General features: G+C 42.1%; 1 protein-coding gene across 3 annotated transcripts in view; it reads right to left on the minus strand.

Annotated features, from left to right (window-relative positions):
• The window catches only part of LOC115103701 (VPS10 domain-containing receptor SorCS1-like), a 185,736-nt gene that overhangs the window by 54,678 nt on the left and 110,419 nt on the right, over positions 1 to 20,639 (minus strand). For all 3 annotated transcript variants that reach the window (XM_065006209.1, XM_065006210.1, XM_065006211.1), the window contains exons 3-4: positions 18,350 to 18,449; positions 2,758 to 2,916 (exon numbers count right to left, since the gene is read on the minus strand). In XM_065006209.1, the coding sequence (XP_064862281.1) occupies positions 2,758 to 2,916; positions 18,350 to 18,449 (259 nt within the window). The remainder of the gene's footprint in view (positions 1 to 2,757; positions 2,917 to 18,349; positions 18,450 to 20,639) is intronic.

Raw genomic sequence — 20,639 nt, forward strand, 5'->3', positions numbered from 1 at the left:
ATACATTCTGAATGCACTGTATATGGAGTATGTGGCTCTATATATGGCTTTGGTTTCAGTCACAAGAACGGAATTTATTCAAGTATGAGCAAATCAGTCTGAGTAAGTTATGACTACTCGACTTTGCCACTCAGTTGAACTTAAAAATATTACACAATCTAGTGTCATTATGTCAACAATCATCAACCCATTGTGTGAATGCTTCTCGCTTCCTGGAAAGTTCAGGGCTACCTTCAGGACTACTTTCAGTTTACATCCACCGACACCAATCGAGTCTCTAACTCGTCTAATCGCTCTTTCTCCCTCCTTCTCCCTCTCTTCTCCCTCTCTCCCCCTCCTCCCTCTCTCTTTGTCATATCTGAATATGAGTAATGAGTCAGACAATAGCCTCTCGCCATGGTCACGCCACTCACTCACCGGCAGAAAAAAATTGTCCCCTGATGCTGCCTCACCCCTCACTCTCACCCTCCACCTCTCATAACAGCTCACCTTGTTTTGATGTCTGACAGAGGCCAAAACCGACAGAAAGCCTCAGATGACAAAAGAGACAGTAGCTAGCTACCAGATACAGTAGTTAAGTGATCTCTCTCTCTGTGTGTGTGTGTGTGTGTGTGTGTGTGTGTGTGTGTGTGTGTGTGTGTGTGTGTGTGTGTGTGTGTGTGTGTGTGTGTGTGTGTGTGTGTGTGTGTGTGTGTGTGTGTGTGTGTGTGTGTTTTCTAGAAGTCCCTCAATCTAAGACATGCAAATAATGAGGAGAAATAGCTCTAAGGGACCACTGCAAGATAAATGAAGGAAAGGGGAAAGACAGGAGTAGGAGAGAGGGAGTGAGGAAGGAAGGAAGGAAGGGAGGGAGGTAGAGAGGTTGCCTGACGACTCAAACTGAATTCTTCCGCTACTCGTCTGAGACTGCCATCATTGAAGCTATTTGTCGAGATGTCGAAATGAGGGGTGTTGTACAAAACAAAGTCATCAGTGATTGGATCATTTCTAACCAATCAGGTGATCAAAGCCCGTTTTCAAACCCACTGCTTTACCCACGTGTGTTCTGGCTCTGGCCCAACCCATCGATTTCTGGGACCAATCAAAATGGATAGAATTTGTTTACATTCAAGAAATCGTCTGGGAGGTACTCGGATTCAGACTCATTGCGGAGAATAAACTAACGTGTGGCGTAGCATTTAGCTGGAGCAAGGAGTCTGGGTAGTCAGGTAAGTAGAGAGGGGGGTAGGTAAGGAGAATGAGCGATTGGGGGGGGGGGGGGGTTGGTTCAACTCAACATTAGGAAGATGTTCTTAATGTTTTGTACACTCAGTGTATATGCATGGCCAGGTGCATCTTATAACTACAACCAAACACCTCCCAAGTTACACTAAGTACCTCCTCAGGAAAGAAAAGAGAAACATTCATTATTTATCAGATGTGAAACATTAGGCGCAAATGGCTCTGGCTGCAAGCAAGGCATTTATTAATGGTAATGGTCATTCTCAAAATTGCTATAAATCGCAGGTCTGGAATATATATTTTACATATTACCATCTCCTGCCTCAGTAGTTCATCAGTAATTACCATCATCAGACAGCGTCTCATATATTAGACGGTTATTTATTCTTAAAACGGCAACGCTTCATTCCCTTGGACTAGAATCTTGATGATTCATCGCCACATATGTTATACCTTTGATGCCTTTTTCCGAAAATACTGTAGGGGATATCAAACCCCTGAGTCATGGTGAAAAGGAATTAGTCAAACCCTCGGTCTAAGGCTATATAATACACGTTTAGCCTTTGTTAAGGTGCATATGACTGTTTATCGGGGTTCACCCCTGTTGGTTTTGCTTTCTCCTAAAGTTATCGGAAGGGATGCCGGGCCTACATTTAACGGATGAGGAGCTTAAGGGACTTAGGGATTCGTCCTCTAAAGTCCCCAAACTGCATCGTAAAATCCTCATGTAGGGCCACCTGAGCCACATATACAGTGGGACTCTATATTGAGTATATTGAGTGTATGGCACTATATATGGAGTATGTGGAGAATATTGAGAATACAGTATATATATGGAGTATGGCTCCATATACAGCAAAATGTAGTAGATTGAGTATATGACACTATATATAGAGTATATGGGGTATAGAGTACATGGCTCTAGTCTCAGCCACAGAAACTCAATTTATTCAAATAAAGCAAATCGTTGCGTAAGTTATGAACACTTGACTTTGCCACTTGTCTAAACTCCAATATATTAAATAGAATCAACAATCATCAACCCTCATAGTTTAAAACCCACTCACTTTCTTAGTTGAGGGCTATCATAAATTTAAATCCACTGGCAATCCACAAAATATGCTAATCAAGTCTCTCTCTCTCTCACCATGGTAACGCGACTCACTCAACTGCAGAGCAACCAGTCCCCAACTGATGCCACCTCATCCCTCACCCCACCGCCTGACTCAGAAGAATTATCATTTAATTACCATAGTGAATTATTGTAATGTTTGTTTATGTGTCAATTAATCCCATAAGGGATGGGGTTGCCAATTGACGATTTGACACGAAAAAAAAAAGGAAAAAAAAGATTATTCATTCATAACAGCTCATCTTGTTTTGATGTCTGACAGAGGGCAAAACAGACAAAATACAGAAAGCCTCTGATGACAAAAAGAGACTATAGCTATCTACCAGATACAGTAGTTAAGTGATCTCTGAGTGGGTGTGTGCGTACCTGTGTCAGTCAGTTCTCTCTCCTCCCTCTCCTCTTACCTTCTGGTCATGGCTGTAGGCAAGGATCCAGTCCTCCTGCTCGGGGTGGAAGAGAAGGCTGAGGATGTAGAAGCTGAGGCGGTACTTCTGATAGGTGGCTCCCTCATCGGAGCTGATCAGCAGGCTGCTTTCCACCTCCGGGTCAGTCAGAAGCATGATCTGAATGAGAGCAGACAGAAATATAAATCAGAGCTAGCCATGGAGGGAGCTGGTCCTGGAAGAATGGGAGATATTATAGTTGGCTTGGGAGTGAGGCTTAGTTTGAATCAGTGTTGGATAAAGATTTAAATGGTATATATTTTGGTAATCCATGCAGTGAAGGCTCATCAGAGGAAGGGGAGGACCATCCTACTCAGTAAATATCATAAAAAAATGTGAAACATTAAAACAGTTATCCTTTTTAGATAAAACTATACTAAATGTATTCACGTCACCAAATAGTTTATTAAAACCCACTGTTTTGCAATGAAGGTCTACAGCAGCCTCCACAGCACTCTGTAGGGTAGCACCATGATGGACTCCGTGGACAGCTAGTTTCCGTCCTCCTCTGGGTACAACGACTTCAATACAAAATCACCCCCTTCCATAGACTTACACAGTAATTGTGACAACTTCCGGAGGACGTCCGTCTGCTTCTGCAGCATGAACCGACATGTTGTCCACCCAATCAATCAAAGGATCAGAGAATTAATCTAGTACTGAAAGCATAAGCTACAGCTAGCTAGCATGGCAGTTTATAAAATGTGGTGAGTAGTAGACTCAAAGAAAGAGAAAGCCAATAGTTGAACAGTTTAACAAATTAATTTCGTTAAAAATGAAGAAGCAAGAGAGAGAGAGCTATATTTTGTTGTATTTTCTTTTCACTTTCACTTAGCTAGCGAATGCAGCTAGCTAGTTTAGCCTGCTCAAACACTCAGCTCAAACAGAGAGGGATGCTATGTTAGCTAGCTGGCTATGGCTATCCAACACTGGAACTCTTCCAAGTCAAGGTAAGCTTTTGGTTTTATTAATGTATTGCTACCGGGCCCCATCGGTGTAACTGCTAAACTGCTTGCTGACTGTACACTGTACTGCATGATTGTAGCAGGTTTACTAACATGTTAGTTCTAGTAACCATGTTGACTATGACGTTAGTTAATATGGTGACAATGATGTAGGCCGTGTGTCGCGGTTGGCGGTTACAATATGAAGGTTTGGCTTAGAAAGGTTTTTTCGCCTGGTCACAGACAGCTAATGTGTTGTGTACTGAAGTCCACAAGCAAAGGGAAAATGTGAGCGGAGGAGAGCGTGTAGATGCGAGAAGGAATTATACAATGAGCAAAATTATCATGCTGTTTGTATGTGGCTGCTATGAAAGTGAACTGTGTTGGAATGTGATTAGGGTGTATTCATTCCGCCGATTTTTTTGAAAAACATTTCTTAAACGGAAGCAAACGTAACGAAACAGGGATAAACATACCTGAATTTGTCAAACAGAAACTCTTGTTTGCAACTGTTGGACTAATGATTACACCCTAGATCAACTCGATGCAGCCAAGAGTGTGCAAAGTATTGAATGTGTCACTGTCTGTCACCTTGATTACTCCAATTTTCCCCTCGACCTTTGCAACTAAGTTGTAAACTTTCATTGATAGGTTAGATTGTAGCAACCTCATGATGGGAATAGGGAAAATTCTAGTATCATGTAGTAACCTAAACCTATTGATTTTACATTGAGCTGATAACAGAAATAAGGCCATGCTCATCCTCCCTCATCTTAAACGTCGCCGACCACCACTGAATCCATGTGATAGGCAGCTTGAGAGTTTGAAGTTGCACGATTGAAAAAATTAAATTATTATTCAAATATATGATTTGATTATAAAGTCTACATTTAATAACAGATATAATGTCAGTAATTTGCGGTTCTAAATTGGCGTCTTTAGACTCACTGTCATCTCCCGCTTGTTAGATATCTCAATTATAAACCTGTATTCCGCTCTGCTAGATCCTAATTACTGTTGTACAGACAGTCTTTTAAAACACCTTTTGCCTATCTTGTAGCGAGTGTGTATGGGTAACGCATTCAGATTGCTCTCCCTCTCTCTCTTTCTCCTGTGCTCTGTTCAGTCAGGCTTTGAAAGCTCTAATTTCCCACAAGCTTTGTTCTTTTCTTGGAGGTTCACAATTTTTTCCCTGTGATTGTGCCAAATGAGAACAAAAACACATATATCAAAAGATATAATCAGCAGCAAATGTAATTGAATCAGTCATCCTGAACACTTACATAACCCCTTATCAGTAGCACAGTGGGAAGGAAGTAGTGTGTGTGTGTGTGTGTGTGTGTGTGTGTGTGTGTGTGTGTGTGTGTGTGTGTGTGTGTGTGTGTGTGTGTGTGTGTTAATAAAACCATGAACTGATTGGCATATATTATCCTAACTCATCCATCCCAGTAGTGTCCACAATTTGAGTGTCAGACAACGACTCTGAAACCTCCACAGTTTCAGTGTCGAGACATTGTGGAACCGTCAAACCGTCGAAGTCTAGGAGTCTCCTCACACCACCATATTTCTATAGTTCACCCTTCCCCAGCCAGACCACTGATAACATTACGCTAGCAAATTGTCATTAATGACACCAGTCGTGCAGGGATCACACTGCTATGGAACCATGCTGACTGGGTTATAGAGGATAGAGAAAAGGCTAACGGAGTAGGGAGACACAACCTTCAACCAACATCCCAAGGTGATTTTAACAGGTTCCCCTGTGTCACATGACAGATGTCTTTCCAATCAGTTATCACTCTTTCTCAGCTTTTCCCCATTTGACAAATCTCCTAAGTTTCCCTGATTACCATCAATAGCGGTGGATTTGGGAATGGGGCATGAGCTAAAATGCCCAATACACTTCCAGCAGGAACCATTGGCTATATAACATAGTCTCAGCCGCGCCTGCTCAAGCTTGCTAAGTCATTTGTCAAACTATGCATGGTAATGGTAGCTATAGTGGGCCGACCCCAAACACAAGTTCATCAATCACAGTGAGCTAGCTAGCGTAGCGCCATACGTGATCCACATGCTGACCAATCCAATCAAATATCAAATGTAGCACCCAACAAGGTTTCTTTTTTACATTCCATACACAATTAACACTTTGTAAGAGACAGTATTTTAACTCTGAGCACTATAAAAACTTGTGTCTGCTCCTATAAATATGGAAACAACACCCTAGTGCGATATAGCCCTATTCTAGCCTAGCCTATGTAGGCTAATGCAGCTATTGTGATACAGCCCTATTCTATCCTAGCCTATGTAGGCTAATGCAGCTATTGTGAAGGGAGGATTATAAGCAGTTTCATCAATTCGGGGAACACTCACAACAACTTATTTCAATAATATGTTTTTGGAATATGGAAATCGATATATATTCTAGTGCGACGTGGAAATGGATTATGAAGATTCTGGTGAGCTTCTCGGGGATGTGGTTGTATCTGATTAGTTCCACTTATAACCTTGAGATGAGAGAGAAATGAGGGGAAGAGTTGGACAGATGTGGCTGTGAGGGAATGAATCCTGTAGGAGTCGTGTTGAATACTATATTCTGCTTCATAAGATGACATTAACCACGAGCGGTAAACAGGGCAATGAAGTTGCCAAGTATTCAGCAGTTCTACTTTTATCTAAATACTCAACTTCACTTAACATGGATAAGCCTTTAGACTTATGTTAGCTCGGAGCTTTACCTTGTCATTTTACATATTTATGTAAAACTGTATAAAAATGTCAACAACGTCCTCATCATGCAGAATTTCACGACTGTTTGCTTAGACAGTAGCTGTATCTTTAGATAAGCCATCTTGGAGCTTTACCTTGTAATTACATGACTGTTTGCTTAGACATAGCTGTATCTTTAGATACGCCATCTTGGAGCTTCCCCTTGTAATTGAACAGATTTCTATAAAACTGCATGGAAATGTCAACATCCTCTTCACACAACATGACATTACGGTGACATGTTTAGACAGGAAATGACAGACTGAACATGTTGACTCAATCAACGTTTCCAATGGCAATTTCAAGAAACCATCACACTCTGGTCAAAACAATGCATGTCCAAATGTTGCGTAATGCTTTGCTTGTTAAATCCTTCACTTGTTGCTTAATTAACAGAGTTTGGGAAATAAAATGGAGTCTGAAGGAATCATGCTGACCCTGAAATGTTCTCCATCAGAGTTCCATGCTCTGTAATCCACACTTAAACGCTGGCATTTTGTTCATTTCTACACTTCACACTTTCCCCTGATGGGGCACGGGGAAAAGAGAGGGCATGCCTGGAATTGCTACATCTGTGTGTGTGTGTGTGTGTGTGTGTGTGTGTGTGTGTGTGTGTGTGTGTGTGTGTGTGTGTGTGTGTGTGTGTGTGTGTGTGTGTGTGTGTGTGTGTGTGTCCGTGTGCACGTATTTAGTTTATGAAGCCAAAGAGGTTCAAAATGACCAAAGGATAATGAAGCAGCCACCAACTGCAAGACATTTAAGAAGTGTGCGATGAATAACACAGTGAGTTAATAGCCGTGCAGCAGTAAATACTCAGTGATAGAATATTAATGAAATTAGGCCCATATTTTCCATTTCACCCCAGTCACAGTAATTGGATTGTGAAGCCTCTCTCTAAATCCAAGCGTAACACAGTCGGTGCCCCAGCGACAAATATACTCTCTTTGCACTATAGGAGGTTCAAATGGCAAGATTTCAAGGAAGTTCATGGAGAGGAGTAGAGGGAAAGTAGTACTCACTAAATTGTAGCTCCTAACAACAGACCCCCACTTTTAGGCTGACTACCCACTTCTAGTTTGACTACCCAGACATGATTATGAGAGTTTGAATGGGCAACATGACAGATGTTACTTCCTGTAAACGAGCAGCAGGTGCATTTGTTGTTGAACGGAAAACAATAGGAGTTGCTTGTTCGACTAATGTCATCCCATGGACGGTCGGTGACCAGTAGGTGAACTCCTCCAGTCTTGACTGTCTCTTTCGCCTTGTAGAGAGTGTCTGAAGAGCAGCAGAGTAGTGTAGAAGCCATGAATCAGCCACCATCTAGTGGCCCAAGTAACAATTACACAACACCCAACATAACTAGACCAAGGGTCTTCAACCTTTTCTTGCCAAGGGACCCCCCTCCCAGGCAAACCAGCGACCTAGGAACCCTCATCATATGTTAGCAAAAACGTGTTTCTTTCACATCTCTTGTCTTATCATCAGATGAATGATAATGGCAAGGAGAAGTAATTAACATTTTATAATGAATATATTTGGTGAGGTTTCTCTACATTTTGACTCCCCCCCCACATTATGATTGGAAGAGGAAGTGGAACTCCAAACACATTTTGGCTAAGGGCACTTGCGTAGCGCAGTTTCTCTGGACCCTCGCAAAGTCAGCCCCTCAGTGTAGACTACCGATCGCTGTCCGTGGTTCTGAAATTGCAACGTCTATGCGGCTGCCTATCGATAGGCTATCAGATTGGTGCTAGTGCCTATAGCTTTGCTTTAATGGATACATGTTTTTGTTTTTTTGGATTGTCATTTTCTCATGTTGAGCCTGACACTTGTGTTTCACTAAGCTATAGGCCTACAGTGTTGCAATGCTGCTGTTTAGAATGCTGTCTGTTTGCAATAATGTATTTACTTCCATAGTCATTATAGTAGGACATTCAAACGTTGCAGATTGTGAAATTAATGTTCCATGCAACAACATACTAATCAGTAAGAAATTTACGTTTTTAAATAGGATACAACTGTCCTGTAGCCCTAAAAGCCTACCTTTGCCGTCCTCACGCTCTCGTGCAGCTTGGGTAGAACGGAGAACCAGTCTATTAATGCCAGTGATCAAAACAATAGCTTACTAGGGATTGTTTCATTATACAGACAATGCAGTCTGGCCTACTAGCCTATCTATAGCTATATACAGTACTTAGCATGGTAGCCTATATATGTTACACACTGGAACTTGGACTCCACGTAGGCTTTTACCGTCAGCTTGGTTTTCTGGGAGAGGAGGAGGAGGTGGAGGCTCGACACTCTCACTAGAGGAACCTGTCACTATTCGCAAAGGGAGGAAGAAGAGGAGGGCCCTGCTATAAGTCCACTCTTATAGCAGGGCCCGGGCAGTGAGGTCTCAGTCTGGACTGGCAGGCTGCTAGTGCTAGCTGCTGCATAACTAGGCCTATTAGCTTCCACCTGGTGTTTCCTCATTCGAGGACAAGGTGGTCATTTGGCATGAGGTTGGTCAGATAAAGATTTTTTTGCTGCGTTTTTGTGGACCACTTGGCCTTTTGTTCATCCACCATCAACAATGCACTCACTCTCCATCCGAGTCCGACCTGATTCACCTAACTGTTTTGAACTTTTGATAGCCAAATAGGTGAGGAGGCCGAGGCGGGCTGCCACCGGCACTGCTCGGTAATAGGCTAATTAGATGCATGACAACTATATAGTCTGTCTGACTAACCTACTACTATGTAGATAGGACAATAAGCACTTCACTTGTTAGATGTGGAAATTAAAAAGGAGGGTTACTGTCAAAATAATTTCTTAAAAACATGAAATTTAGACATACAGTGGGGAGAAGTATTTGATACACTGCCGATTTTGCAGGTTTTCCTACTTACAAAGCATGTAGAAGTCTGTAATGTTTATCATAGGTAAACTTCAACTGTGAGAGACGGAATCTAAAACAAAAATCCTGAAAATCACATTGTATGATTTTTAAGTCATTCATTTGCATTTTATTGCACGACATAAGAATTTGATACATCAGAAAAGCAGAAATTAATATTTGGTACAGAAACCTTTGTTTGCAATGACAGAGATCATACGTTTCCTGTAGTTCTTGACCAGGTTTGCACACACTGCAGCAGGGATTTTGGCCCACTCCTTCATACAGACCTTCTCCAGATCCTTCGGGTTTCCGGGCTGTCGCTGGGCAACACGGACTTTCAGCTCCCTCCAAAGATTTTCTATTGGGTTCAGGTCTGGAGACTGGCTAGGCCACTGCAGGACATTGAGATGCTTCTTACGGAGCCACTCCTTAGTTGCCCTGGCTGTGTGTTTCGGGTCGTTGCCATGCTGGAAGATCCAGCCACCACCCATCTTCAATGCTCTTCTGAGTGAAGGAGGTTGTTGGCCAAGATCTCGCGATACATAGCCCCATCCATCCTCCCCTCAATACGGTGCAGTCGTCCTGTCCCCTTTGCAGAAAAGCATCCCCAAAGAATGATGTTTCCACCTCTATGCTTCACGGTTGGGATGGTGTTCTTGGGGTTGTACTCATCCTTCTTCTTCCTCCAAACATGGCGAGTGGAGTTTAGACCAAAAAACTCTATTTTTGTCTCATCAGACCAAATTACCTTCTCCTATTCCTCCTCTGGATCATCCATATGGTCATTGGCAAACTTCAGACGGGCCTGGACATGCGCTGGCTTGAGCAGGGGGACCTTTCGTGCGTTGCAGGATTTTAATCCATGACTGCGTGGTGTGTTACTAATGGTTTTCTTTGAGACTGTGGTCCCGGCTCTCTTCAGGTCATTGGCCAGGTCCTGCCGTGTAGTTCTGAGCTGATCCCTCACCTTCCTCGTGATCATTGATGCCCCACGAGGTGAGATCTTGCATGGAGCCCCAGACCAAGGGTGATTGACCGTCATCTTGAACTTCTTCCATTTTCTAATAGTTGTGCCAAGTTGTTGCCTTCTCACCAAGCTGCTTGCCTATTGTCCTGTAGCCCATCCCGGCCTTGTGCAGGTCTACAATTTTATCCCTGATGTCCTTACACAGCTCTCTGGTCTTGGCCATTGTGGAGAGGTTGTAGTCTGTTTGATTGAGTGTGTGGACAGGTGTCTTTTATACAGGTAACGAGTTCAAACAGGTGCAGTTAATACAAGTAATGAGTGGATAACAGGAGGGCTTCTTAAAGACAAACTAACTGTCTGTGAGAGACGGAATTCTTACTGGTTGGTAGGTGATCAAATACTTATGTCATGCAAAAAAAATGCAAATTAATTACTTAAAAATCATACAATGTGATTTTCTGGATTTTTGTTTTAGATTCCGTCTCTCACAGTTGAATTGTACCTTTGATAAAAATTACAGACCTCTACATGCTTTGTAAGTAGGAAAACCTGCAAAATCGGCAGTGTATCAAATACTTGTTATCCCCACTCTAGGTGTGAGCTGGATGGTCTCATCAGCCCCCAGAGCTTGCGGGAGTTTCTGCTGCGGGAGTTTCTGCACGGCGAACAAAGGTTCGCCATGTGTTGGAGAAACTGTATGTCCGAGTTGAGAAAGCATACCAGCAGCCAGCGCCACTTGCTGCACTGGTAGCCTTTAACGCAGGTGCTTTTCAAAGCCTATGTCAATATTAGGAGTTGAGAAATAAAGTTGACATCATTAGAAATAACATAATATCCTATTTTTTACTGTAGGTATGTCATTTTAAATGTGTTTATTCTGTTGTTGCAAGCAATATTCATTAAATTAAATTAAATAAAAATATATATATTTTTGCAGTCCCCTTGCAGTACCTCCATGGACCCCCCAGAGTTTTAAAATAACTTCCTCTGTTTAAAACTTTTTGGCCATTCGACAGTTCTTTCTGCATCAGCTGGTCAGATAGTCCAATTTATATTTGGAGTTAGGGCGATTCCAAAATGTGTCCAAAAAGAGAAGAAAACTCCCCAGCAAATACGTTTGAGTTTGATGGATAGGAAGTGTAGGGGTTTTTCATGAGGAAAATCATGAGTAGAAACCGTCCAACTTGGCAGGAGAAAAGGCAGCAAGATCATATTACGTAAATCTTATAAGACATACTATATAACACACACATACTACAGTAAATCAGAATGTACATCTATCTACTGTTAGTGAAATGTTCCAATATATTCACATGGACATTCTATATTCATGTCTTAAGAATGTATCTTAATAACGCTATTGCAACTGAGATAATTGTCCACCGTGCATTTTAATTACTGACAGAATGGCTTCAATTTCCTCTGTATGCCTGTCTGGAATGAATAAAAATGGCCTCCTCTTTCCTTTGTGAGAAATCTCAGTGTAACACACTCACTAAGACCCAGGAAAGATAATACATCTTTAATGAAAAGCCCCGCAGTGCCTTGGAGAGATCATTTCTTCCTAATGGACTTCACTTTCTTCATCTGCTAATACAATGTACTGTCCTAGCGCTTACTAAAGATCTACCTAAGGAGTTATCTCGCGGTTGCTGCTCTGAACCCAGGGCATAACCTATTTACGGAGAACATGTCAGCAATGGAAAGGGATTGAATGGGTTTAACTACAGGGTTATGTTCATTTAGGGCAGGTTTTAAAATGTTTTACAAAGGAAAACTAAGATGAGCATTTCTTAGTGGACACGTCCCAGGTAGTCTCTTCCTCGGTTTCAGTCCGTTTTCGAACACAATCCAGGTCTTGCTTTGGATGGGAGGCCGAGTAGATGCCGGATTGAGGCTACAGGCAAAAGGGCAGTCAGGCAGGGACAAGGTCTGGCGTGGGAAAAGAGGCTAATAAAAATGTCAGCCGGGAGACTTGGGATGCTCGGGTAAAGGTCTCACCAAAATGAAAGGGGTGCCAAGCGGGAGGAAGAGAAAGAGGGACATTGAACAAGTGAGAACACACTGCGGCAAATGGTGCATGGACCATCTTTTTGGATTTGGCCGTATCATTATTACCTCGTCATTAGTTCACCTCTTCATTTCACCCGTATTTGATCACTCCCTCAAAACTTTGTCTTGTCTTTGCATGCGGTATTACAGCGCTCTATTCTGGACTACATAATGAGCCCTTCTCTTCTCTTTTACCAGCCAACCAGGTGCTGCAACAATTTGAACTCTCCTTATTAAACACAAGTACTGTCTCTCGAGCCCAGGCATTTGAAGTCGAGACTAATTGACTAACCACCTTGACATTTCCACTGCACCCCGGCCCGGCCCGGAAACCTCACCAACACGAACATCGCATCTTCACACTGACGGTAATTGGGGCTTTATGACTCCCATCCTAGCCCCTACCTCCCAACACACACACACAAACACATTGGAAGATATGGTGGAGTGTTGTGTACAACAAGCTAGTCGGAGCTAGTGGGGGATCGATGCATAATATTAAGCACATTAATGATAATCCTGTTTGCGTTGCACTTGTTGCCTCTAGAATGGAAAAAAATATGCAAATTATATTTTTGGAGTGCAGACCCTCTACACTGCATCACATAATAATGAGGTCATACAAGGAAAGGCATGCAACACAGTTTGAGGTAGGTCTACTTAAAGGGCAAAGAAGCATGCCGTTTTGCCACTACCTTGATTTTGCTTTGTCTCAAACAATCACGCTACGTGGAACATTAATAAATCATAATAGAATGTAAGATTAATCGCATGTGGCGTCATGAGATGTGATCTGTGTGAGATTGCGGAAGCACTCCAAGGGGTTCTCTCTCTCTCCATTGGCTTCTCCCTCCCTCCCTCCCTCCCAGCCTGCTCATGGGCCTTAGTGTTCTTGCCTCGCTCTCATTTGTAGATTGTGCCTTAGGGCTGACAGATGTTCTATATTTTTTCCACCGTTAGGTTGTTCGCTTCCATCACGTTTACCACCACATGCACAGCTACTCCCTTCCTTCAGCCAGAGCACGGCTAACTCGCCTCGACTCAGATCACGCCTGTATCGTCTCCCATGAAGAACAGTGAGATGAGGAACCACTCCCGTGCTAGCGTTTACCTCCACCAGCTGAAGGATGGTAAATTGCGCCGTGCTAGCACGCTAAACTATCATGCTAGAGCCAGTTGGGTCCCATGGCAGTTCCAGTTGCTAGCACGCTAAACTATCATGCTAGAGCCAGTTGGGTCCCATGGCAGTTCCAGTTGCTAGCATGCTAAACTATCATGCTAGAGCCAGTTGGGTCCCATGGCAGTTCCAGTTGCTAGCATGCTAAACTATCATGCTAGAGCCAGTTGGGTCCCATGGCAGTTCCAGTTGCTAGCCTTTTTAAACATTGAATACACTACAAGTTTGCATTTCCTGCTGTGCAGGAAAATTCTCAGCAAACGAGTGATCAAAAGAAGATCCTACATCTGTACGTACCCTCATTTACACTTCTTTGGGAAGTGATGGGAACATTTCTAAAGAGTTTGTCTTTACTACTTTGAGGACAGTTCAAGGACATTAAATATTAATTTGCACTTATAAATATGTGCTTGTTTCAAAAATAGTGGCAATGAATGGAAGTATTTGAACTCTGAAGCAAATTCATATTCCACCCACCTGCCTGATGATGATGTCTGAGCTGTACAGAGGCTATCATTGTTTTGGAGCACAACACACACACACACACACACACACACACACACACACACACACACACACACAGAGAGAGAGAGATAAATAAATAAGGCCCTCATCTGAAACATTTGTGCCACTGACTGCTGCTTTAGTCAATATGTTCATGAGAAAAAGCATTCATCAGTGTTTTCCATAAGCGCCCGGCCGTCAGCTAAATAGCCGATAACAGACTCATTGTAAGCCGGGCTACTTTTTCCACTTAAAATTTTAGTCAGAAAAGTCCATGTAGCCTTCTGTCTCTAAAGAGAATGATATGCATCGTCTATTGATCTATTGATAGTACAGACACCTGTCAGTCTTTCGCATGTTTTATCGGCCTATACAGCCACAGAGTCGGGGCGCAAAGGCTATTTACTGTGCTTTGATTGATTACCAAACGGCAAGTGTTGACTAGTTTACAAAAAGTGTCGACTGAATAAAGTCAATCCCCTATATCCCTTTGCTATTTATAAATCATACAATGTAGTTATGTCCATGGTATAGCATCGGGACATGTAAAACCAAAGATCTTGTTTGTTTTTTCCTAGGATTCGAAGCCCATGAAAAGATATGCCAGTGACCGCTAAAGTGGCTCGTCAGTGTAGCCTAGCGATGGGTTGTTCGCCAACTGACGGCTCTTTTTGAATGGCTCGTCAGTGTAGCCTAGCGATGGGTTGTTCGCCAACTGACTGGCTCTTTTTGAATGGCTCGTCAGTGTAGCCTAGCGATGGGTTGTTCGCCAACTGACTGGCTCTTTTTGAATGGCTCGTCAGTGTAGTCAGTGTAGCTCTTTTTGAAGCAGTGTAGCCTATGGGTTGTTCGCCAACTGACTGGCTCTTTTTGAATGGCTTTTGAATGGGTTGGCCAACTGACTGGCTCTGAATGGCTCGTCAGTGTAGCTCTCTTTTGAATGGCAGTGTAGCCTAGCGATGGGTTGTTCGCCAACTGACTGGCTCTTTTTGAATGGATCTGTTAGGTTAATGGAACCGAATCTCCTCCATAAGAGAGATGTGTCTGCAGATAAATTATGAAAATATTCAGTGAAGATGAATTCTCACTGCAGGAACAATAGGAAGTGGAGAGAGCGTTCAGGTCCAAAATATGATGAAATAAAACAGATTGATAATGATACTTATATGCTAGTATTAAAGACAGATAGATATGTGGCCTACTGATTTAATTACATTTAACAGACAACTGCTGCTTTCTGTTTAGCAAAGCCCATGTTTAACACCTGCTTCATTATTCAATCATACCTGTTGAAGTAAGACTGTAAATGTGACTTGAATCTCAAGAGAAGACAGGTTTGATGTTGAAAAGGTTTTCTTACTTAGGAAAGAGTTGAGATCAGGACAAGGCCTAGACGATATCCAAAACAACTAACACACTGAATTTCAATCATTTCCAGTCATTTTATTGTAAAGTAATGTCTTTCTAGTTAGTACAACAACAAATTTGACCAAAATGAGAGGAAAAGTCATTAAAGTATTCTATAATTTAGGGGTGCATTTTGGATGGAATCAAGGCATTAGGATGTACCAGAAGCCACCACAATTGAGCTTGTTCTGCAATTTTCATGGAAAGCACAGCTATTACTTCCAACAAAAAAAAAGACTGCTTCTGAGAGGGAACCAGAGAGGTTGTTTGTCTGAATCTGTCCGTCGCTCAATCACCCTCCCCTCAAATTCCTTTCATTTTCCGGAAGCATTAGCCGCCCTACCAAACATTTGTACAAGAAAATGATCTGCAAGCATGTCAGAGGGGTTGTCGATATTTGCCGTCATTACACGTTATTTCTCACACACATTTCTCTGTACTAAAACCTGTTTATCCGCTATTTGCTTGTGTTTACTCTTCAACTGGACTGACCACCTGCTCTGATTCTCTGCACCTTAGCACACATGCACACACCAACACAGACAAACACACACATATACATTCATGCTACACACACACACACATCACAACGGCTGCTACAAGACTTATAATACTGCTCAATTTATACACTGCCCCCCATCCACCCCTCTTCCCCAAAACATGAGTAAATATTGGACTGTAATTGTGCCTTTCTTCATTATACTTATGCTAAAATGTTTATTCTGTTCTACTGAACCATTAACTATGTTTCTATTGTTATCTTTTATTAAGTTTTATTGTGGTTGCACCGTCCAGAAGGAACTTGCCAGTAAGCGTTTTGTTGAACGATGTTATAGCATGCATATCCCATACACACATCTAATAAAACTAGAAACTACTGATAATACGGTTATTTGCCTTCGCAAGCGTTTCCTTTATAAGCATTCTCATACTCAGAATGAGTCAGAATGCATGCAGTGTTCTGATCTGAGTGATAAAATAGTGATCCATTGTTTCTGACTGGCCTTCCACTGGTCCTTGTACACCAGTGACCCCATGCATCCCTCTCCTCCACTCCTCTCTACTCTACCATCCCCTGCAGCAACAGAAGGTTGACTTACCCTAACAGCGTGGGTGACAGCTAGCCAGAGTGATGATGACAAAGGTAACCTGGGTCCCTCTTCCCACAGGCTGTGTGTGTGTGTGTGTGTGTGTGTGTGTGTGTGTGTGTGTGTGTGTGTGTGTGTGTGTGTGTGTGTGTGTGTGTGATTAGCACCCAGTTACCTGTTTTTACACGTCATATCACCTGAGTTCTGTGTTAAAGGGGTGACTCTGCAGTAGTATGCTGTAGCCATTTTAGAAACCCACTAGCGGTCTGTGTTTTGTTCAGAGAGACATACACTGAGTGCACAAAACATTATGAACATCCCTTCTGAACACTTTCAACACCTTGTAGAGTCCATTTCCCCGACGAATTGAGTCTGGCCTGAGGATAAATCCATATTACGAAAAGTGTTCCTAATGTTTTGTACACTCAGTGTTTAAGCTAGAAGGTTTGCTGCAGAGACAGGGTGAATTACTAGGTACGGCTCAGTATGGTCTTTGTAAGATAGCAGGCTATTTGACTCTTAGTAGTTTGTTAGTTTTTATTTTGTAGCAACATCAAGGCCTGTACCTTCCACTTCTTGTCAATAAAACATTTAAAAACAGTGCAGGCTAATGTTCCACGGGCTAACAGTCTACACTATATTTAATGGAAATGGTAAAGCTCACTATACTGTATTCCCTGCATGTCTCACTATCAATATCTGTTACCTTGACAACATTTCCCTGGTCTTTGATGTTTTTTATTTTGCACAATTATCTAGGCTTACCTCCTACCTCTTGTAATACAAAGTGTTCCTGTTCCAAACAAAACAGGCTAACATTCCACATGACAATCCACAGCAATGATAAAGCCTACTGCTGTTTTTCCCGTCCTCTCACCATTAGCGTGACACCTCTTTCCTGGTCTATGACAGAAGCTTTCTCATTGGACTGAACACGGGGGGCGAGGAGAGGTGGGGTGGGGAGTGGAGGTTGGGGGCATTTCATCTTCATTATTAGACAAGAATTAACTAGGAGAAAATGACCTCTTCTGATTAGAGTCTTCTTAAAAAGGGAGGAATGAGAGAAAGGAAGGATGAAGGGAGACGGGACTAATGATTCAAATTGTCAGGATGGCTCCTCTTGAGGGTTGTGGGAGAAGGGGTTGGATGGGGTTAGGGGTGCAGGGGGTGAGCCAACGGTCGCAAATATGAAGAGCTCGTCTATCCTTTGATTAAAACACTGCAATTCTTCCTTCCTTTTTTTCTTTGTCTGGTCTATAATTCATTCGTTCCGGAAAGAGAGAGAAATTATAGGGTCGGTATAAATATTAACGATTAGAAGTATTTTTTTAGAAGAGCACTGCTAACTCTCTGGGTGGAGATTAGCACGGCTTAATGGATGTGGCGGATGTTGTTGAAGATGACAGAGGCACCAAACAGACATGGCAGTACAAACTTCAAAATGTTTCTGTTCGTTATATATTGGCAGTTGACATCAGCATTGCAAGTCCATTGCCGCGCCTTCGTAAGTGTATCCAACTGAGCCGCAATGTGCAGATCAACTTTTTCTACTACAAAAACGACTTATACTGATAGATCGTTCGAATTTGAGTCAAGTGGACTGTTTTATATGAGCTAGGACATTTGTCAGCATTTACAGTGTAAGAAACAACCCCACACAGAGAGACATTTGGAAAGCAAACAGAGAACTAGAACGTTATCTCATAGTTATGACAAAACAACAACACTAAATACACCTCAAAACACATAAATGCACCTTACCTTTCTCTTGTTGTTGGGACTGACGTATAAGTAGCTGAGGATTGTTTTCGCCCCCACTTTCTCATTGAGCTTCTGGTAAGTGGTTCCGTAGTCGGTTGACCTGGAATTTAATCAGAGTGTTTGATGAAGACTTGATGAATTACTTGTTGTAATTAAAAAAATCCCCTGGAGAATGTTTAGTAGGTGAGAGAAAAAAAAGCATGCACAATTAAGTCCCACCTCCTTGTGGTTCGCTGTTCTACGACAACACACTCAGATTACACGGGATAATCCACCAATCCACCTAGCCAGGGTGTAGTGGGTTCAAGTGGGAAGTTTGACCTTCATGTTTTGTATAAGCCTAAGCGCCAAATATCAGTACCTGTAACGTATAGTTAGAATAGGGGGCTCTACATATCACTACAGCACATATTTGGCATAGTTAACCATTTTGATCTTTGATATTCATATGAATCATACAGATGAAGGATCTTCATTTGATCACCGTGTTTGTTGCAGGAAATGCAAACTGGTAGTGTAATCAAGGTTTAAAAAGGCTTCTAAAGTGTGTATATGTTCTGATGCAGCAGGATAATTTCCCTGCTGTGAGAAACTGGTCAAATTAACATCCTACATCTATAGGACTGTCCATTTTAATGTCAGTTAAATAGTTCCACAGCAAAGTATGTACTTGTTAGCCACTTTTAGCTCAGTAGAATACTTATTTTTTTGAAATTGTGACACTTGTTGACATATAGTCTCCTACCAGTTTGAAACAGATGTCCAACCTCTAAATTGGCAAATCCGTACTTCACATTCTGCTATATGTGGCCGTCGAAACAAACTACTTCAACATTCATTGAAATACAGTCTCCAACTGTCTGACCAATGACCATCACTTCTTTTAAAACGGCACAGAATTTTTTTTAAACAGCATCACCAGGAACAATAGCATTTTTTCTGGAATAGTTGCTCTGTTATGATCCAGGACAAGATTCTTGAAGTCAAATCATGTAATTTACTCCTTCAGTCCAATCTTTTAGGAGATAAAGACACAACGAAGTGCAAAACTTCACGTACATTTGAAAGACTGGCTGCATAGTCTCAAGTGGACTGTCAAAGATGAAGCCATTGAACCATGAGTTAGACTAGCTTTATGCAAAGTTTTCACACGGCCTCCTGCATTGTCATTCACACAAAGCTTCCTGTTTTAAAGGAAGTAACATCAATGTTTGAGTGGATTTGGTAAAGAATACTGAAAAGGCTAAATAGTGTGTGAAGTTTTTTGGAGGTCGTGTCTAGGTAGGACAACTCTGTGGTTTCAAAGTATCACCATGTCTGTCTGCATAAAACTACAACCCAATATGGATCCCAACAGTTGAGTCAAAGCTAACGGTGGATGAAAGGGGATTGTGCTGAAATATTTAAGCGATGGTCAGAGTACTAATGTGAAATTTGTGTTCTGTCTGAGATGTTACATTCCAGAATGTCTCGAAGTTTGAACAACTTATCTCCCCTGCCAGGATCATTTTATTTATAGAGAAGCGAGGCTCAATCAAGGAGCCATTTCATGTTCAGCTAAAACACACACATAAACACACACACACACACACACACACACACACACACACACACACACACACACACACACACACATTCAAAGCAGGCAAAGCTTCAAAAATACACCATGCATGCATCACCCTACAATGCTTGTCCCTACTACAAACAAAGCAATCACTGACTTCGATAGAGGGTTTTCATTCATCATGTGCTTAAAGAAATGTTAAATCCTGATTTTGGAAACTCTATTGAAATGGAACCGTTACAATGTTTAAGTCGTTTTTTTCTTCTTCTGGTGAAGTTGACAAACAACACATAGAAACACACAAAAAGCCCAGCCCCGTGACTTTCATTTTTACTTTTTCAGATTTATTATGGGATGGTTTCCATGTCGATTAAATATGGGCGCCTCTCGGTGAACTCCTGAATACCAGCGGTAACATCTATCAACGGGTGGATCCATCGACACTTTGGACCACAGGACAATGACATCATCTGGCTATTGATCTGCTCCTCATAGAACCCTATCATACGCCTGCTGTGATTTAAGGTCCAATGACTTACTTTTAGTGGTGCAGCAACTCTCAACATGAACCAATGAAACCAATACAATCGTCACCCTCCCCCCCATTTGGTTGCTCAAGGACAATGATTGCGGAAAAGGCTGGGCTGGTTATGAGGTTGTGAAATGGTGGCTCTACCCCTGTCCTTCTGCTGTTATCTTCTCCATATGACCTCTGGTTTCAGCCAG

The sequence above is a fragment of the Oncorhynchus nerka genome, linkage group LG21 (assembly GCF_034236695.1).
Source record: "Oncorhynchus nerka isolate Pitt River linkage group LG21, Oner_Uvic_2.0, whole genome shotgun sequence".
Taxonomy (NCBI): domain Eukaryota; kingdom Metazoa; phylum Chordata; class Actinopteri; order Salmoniformes; family Salmonidae; genus Oncorhynchus; species Oncorhynchus nerka.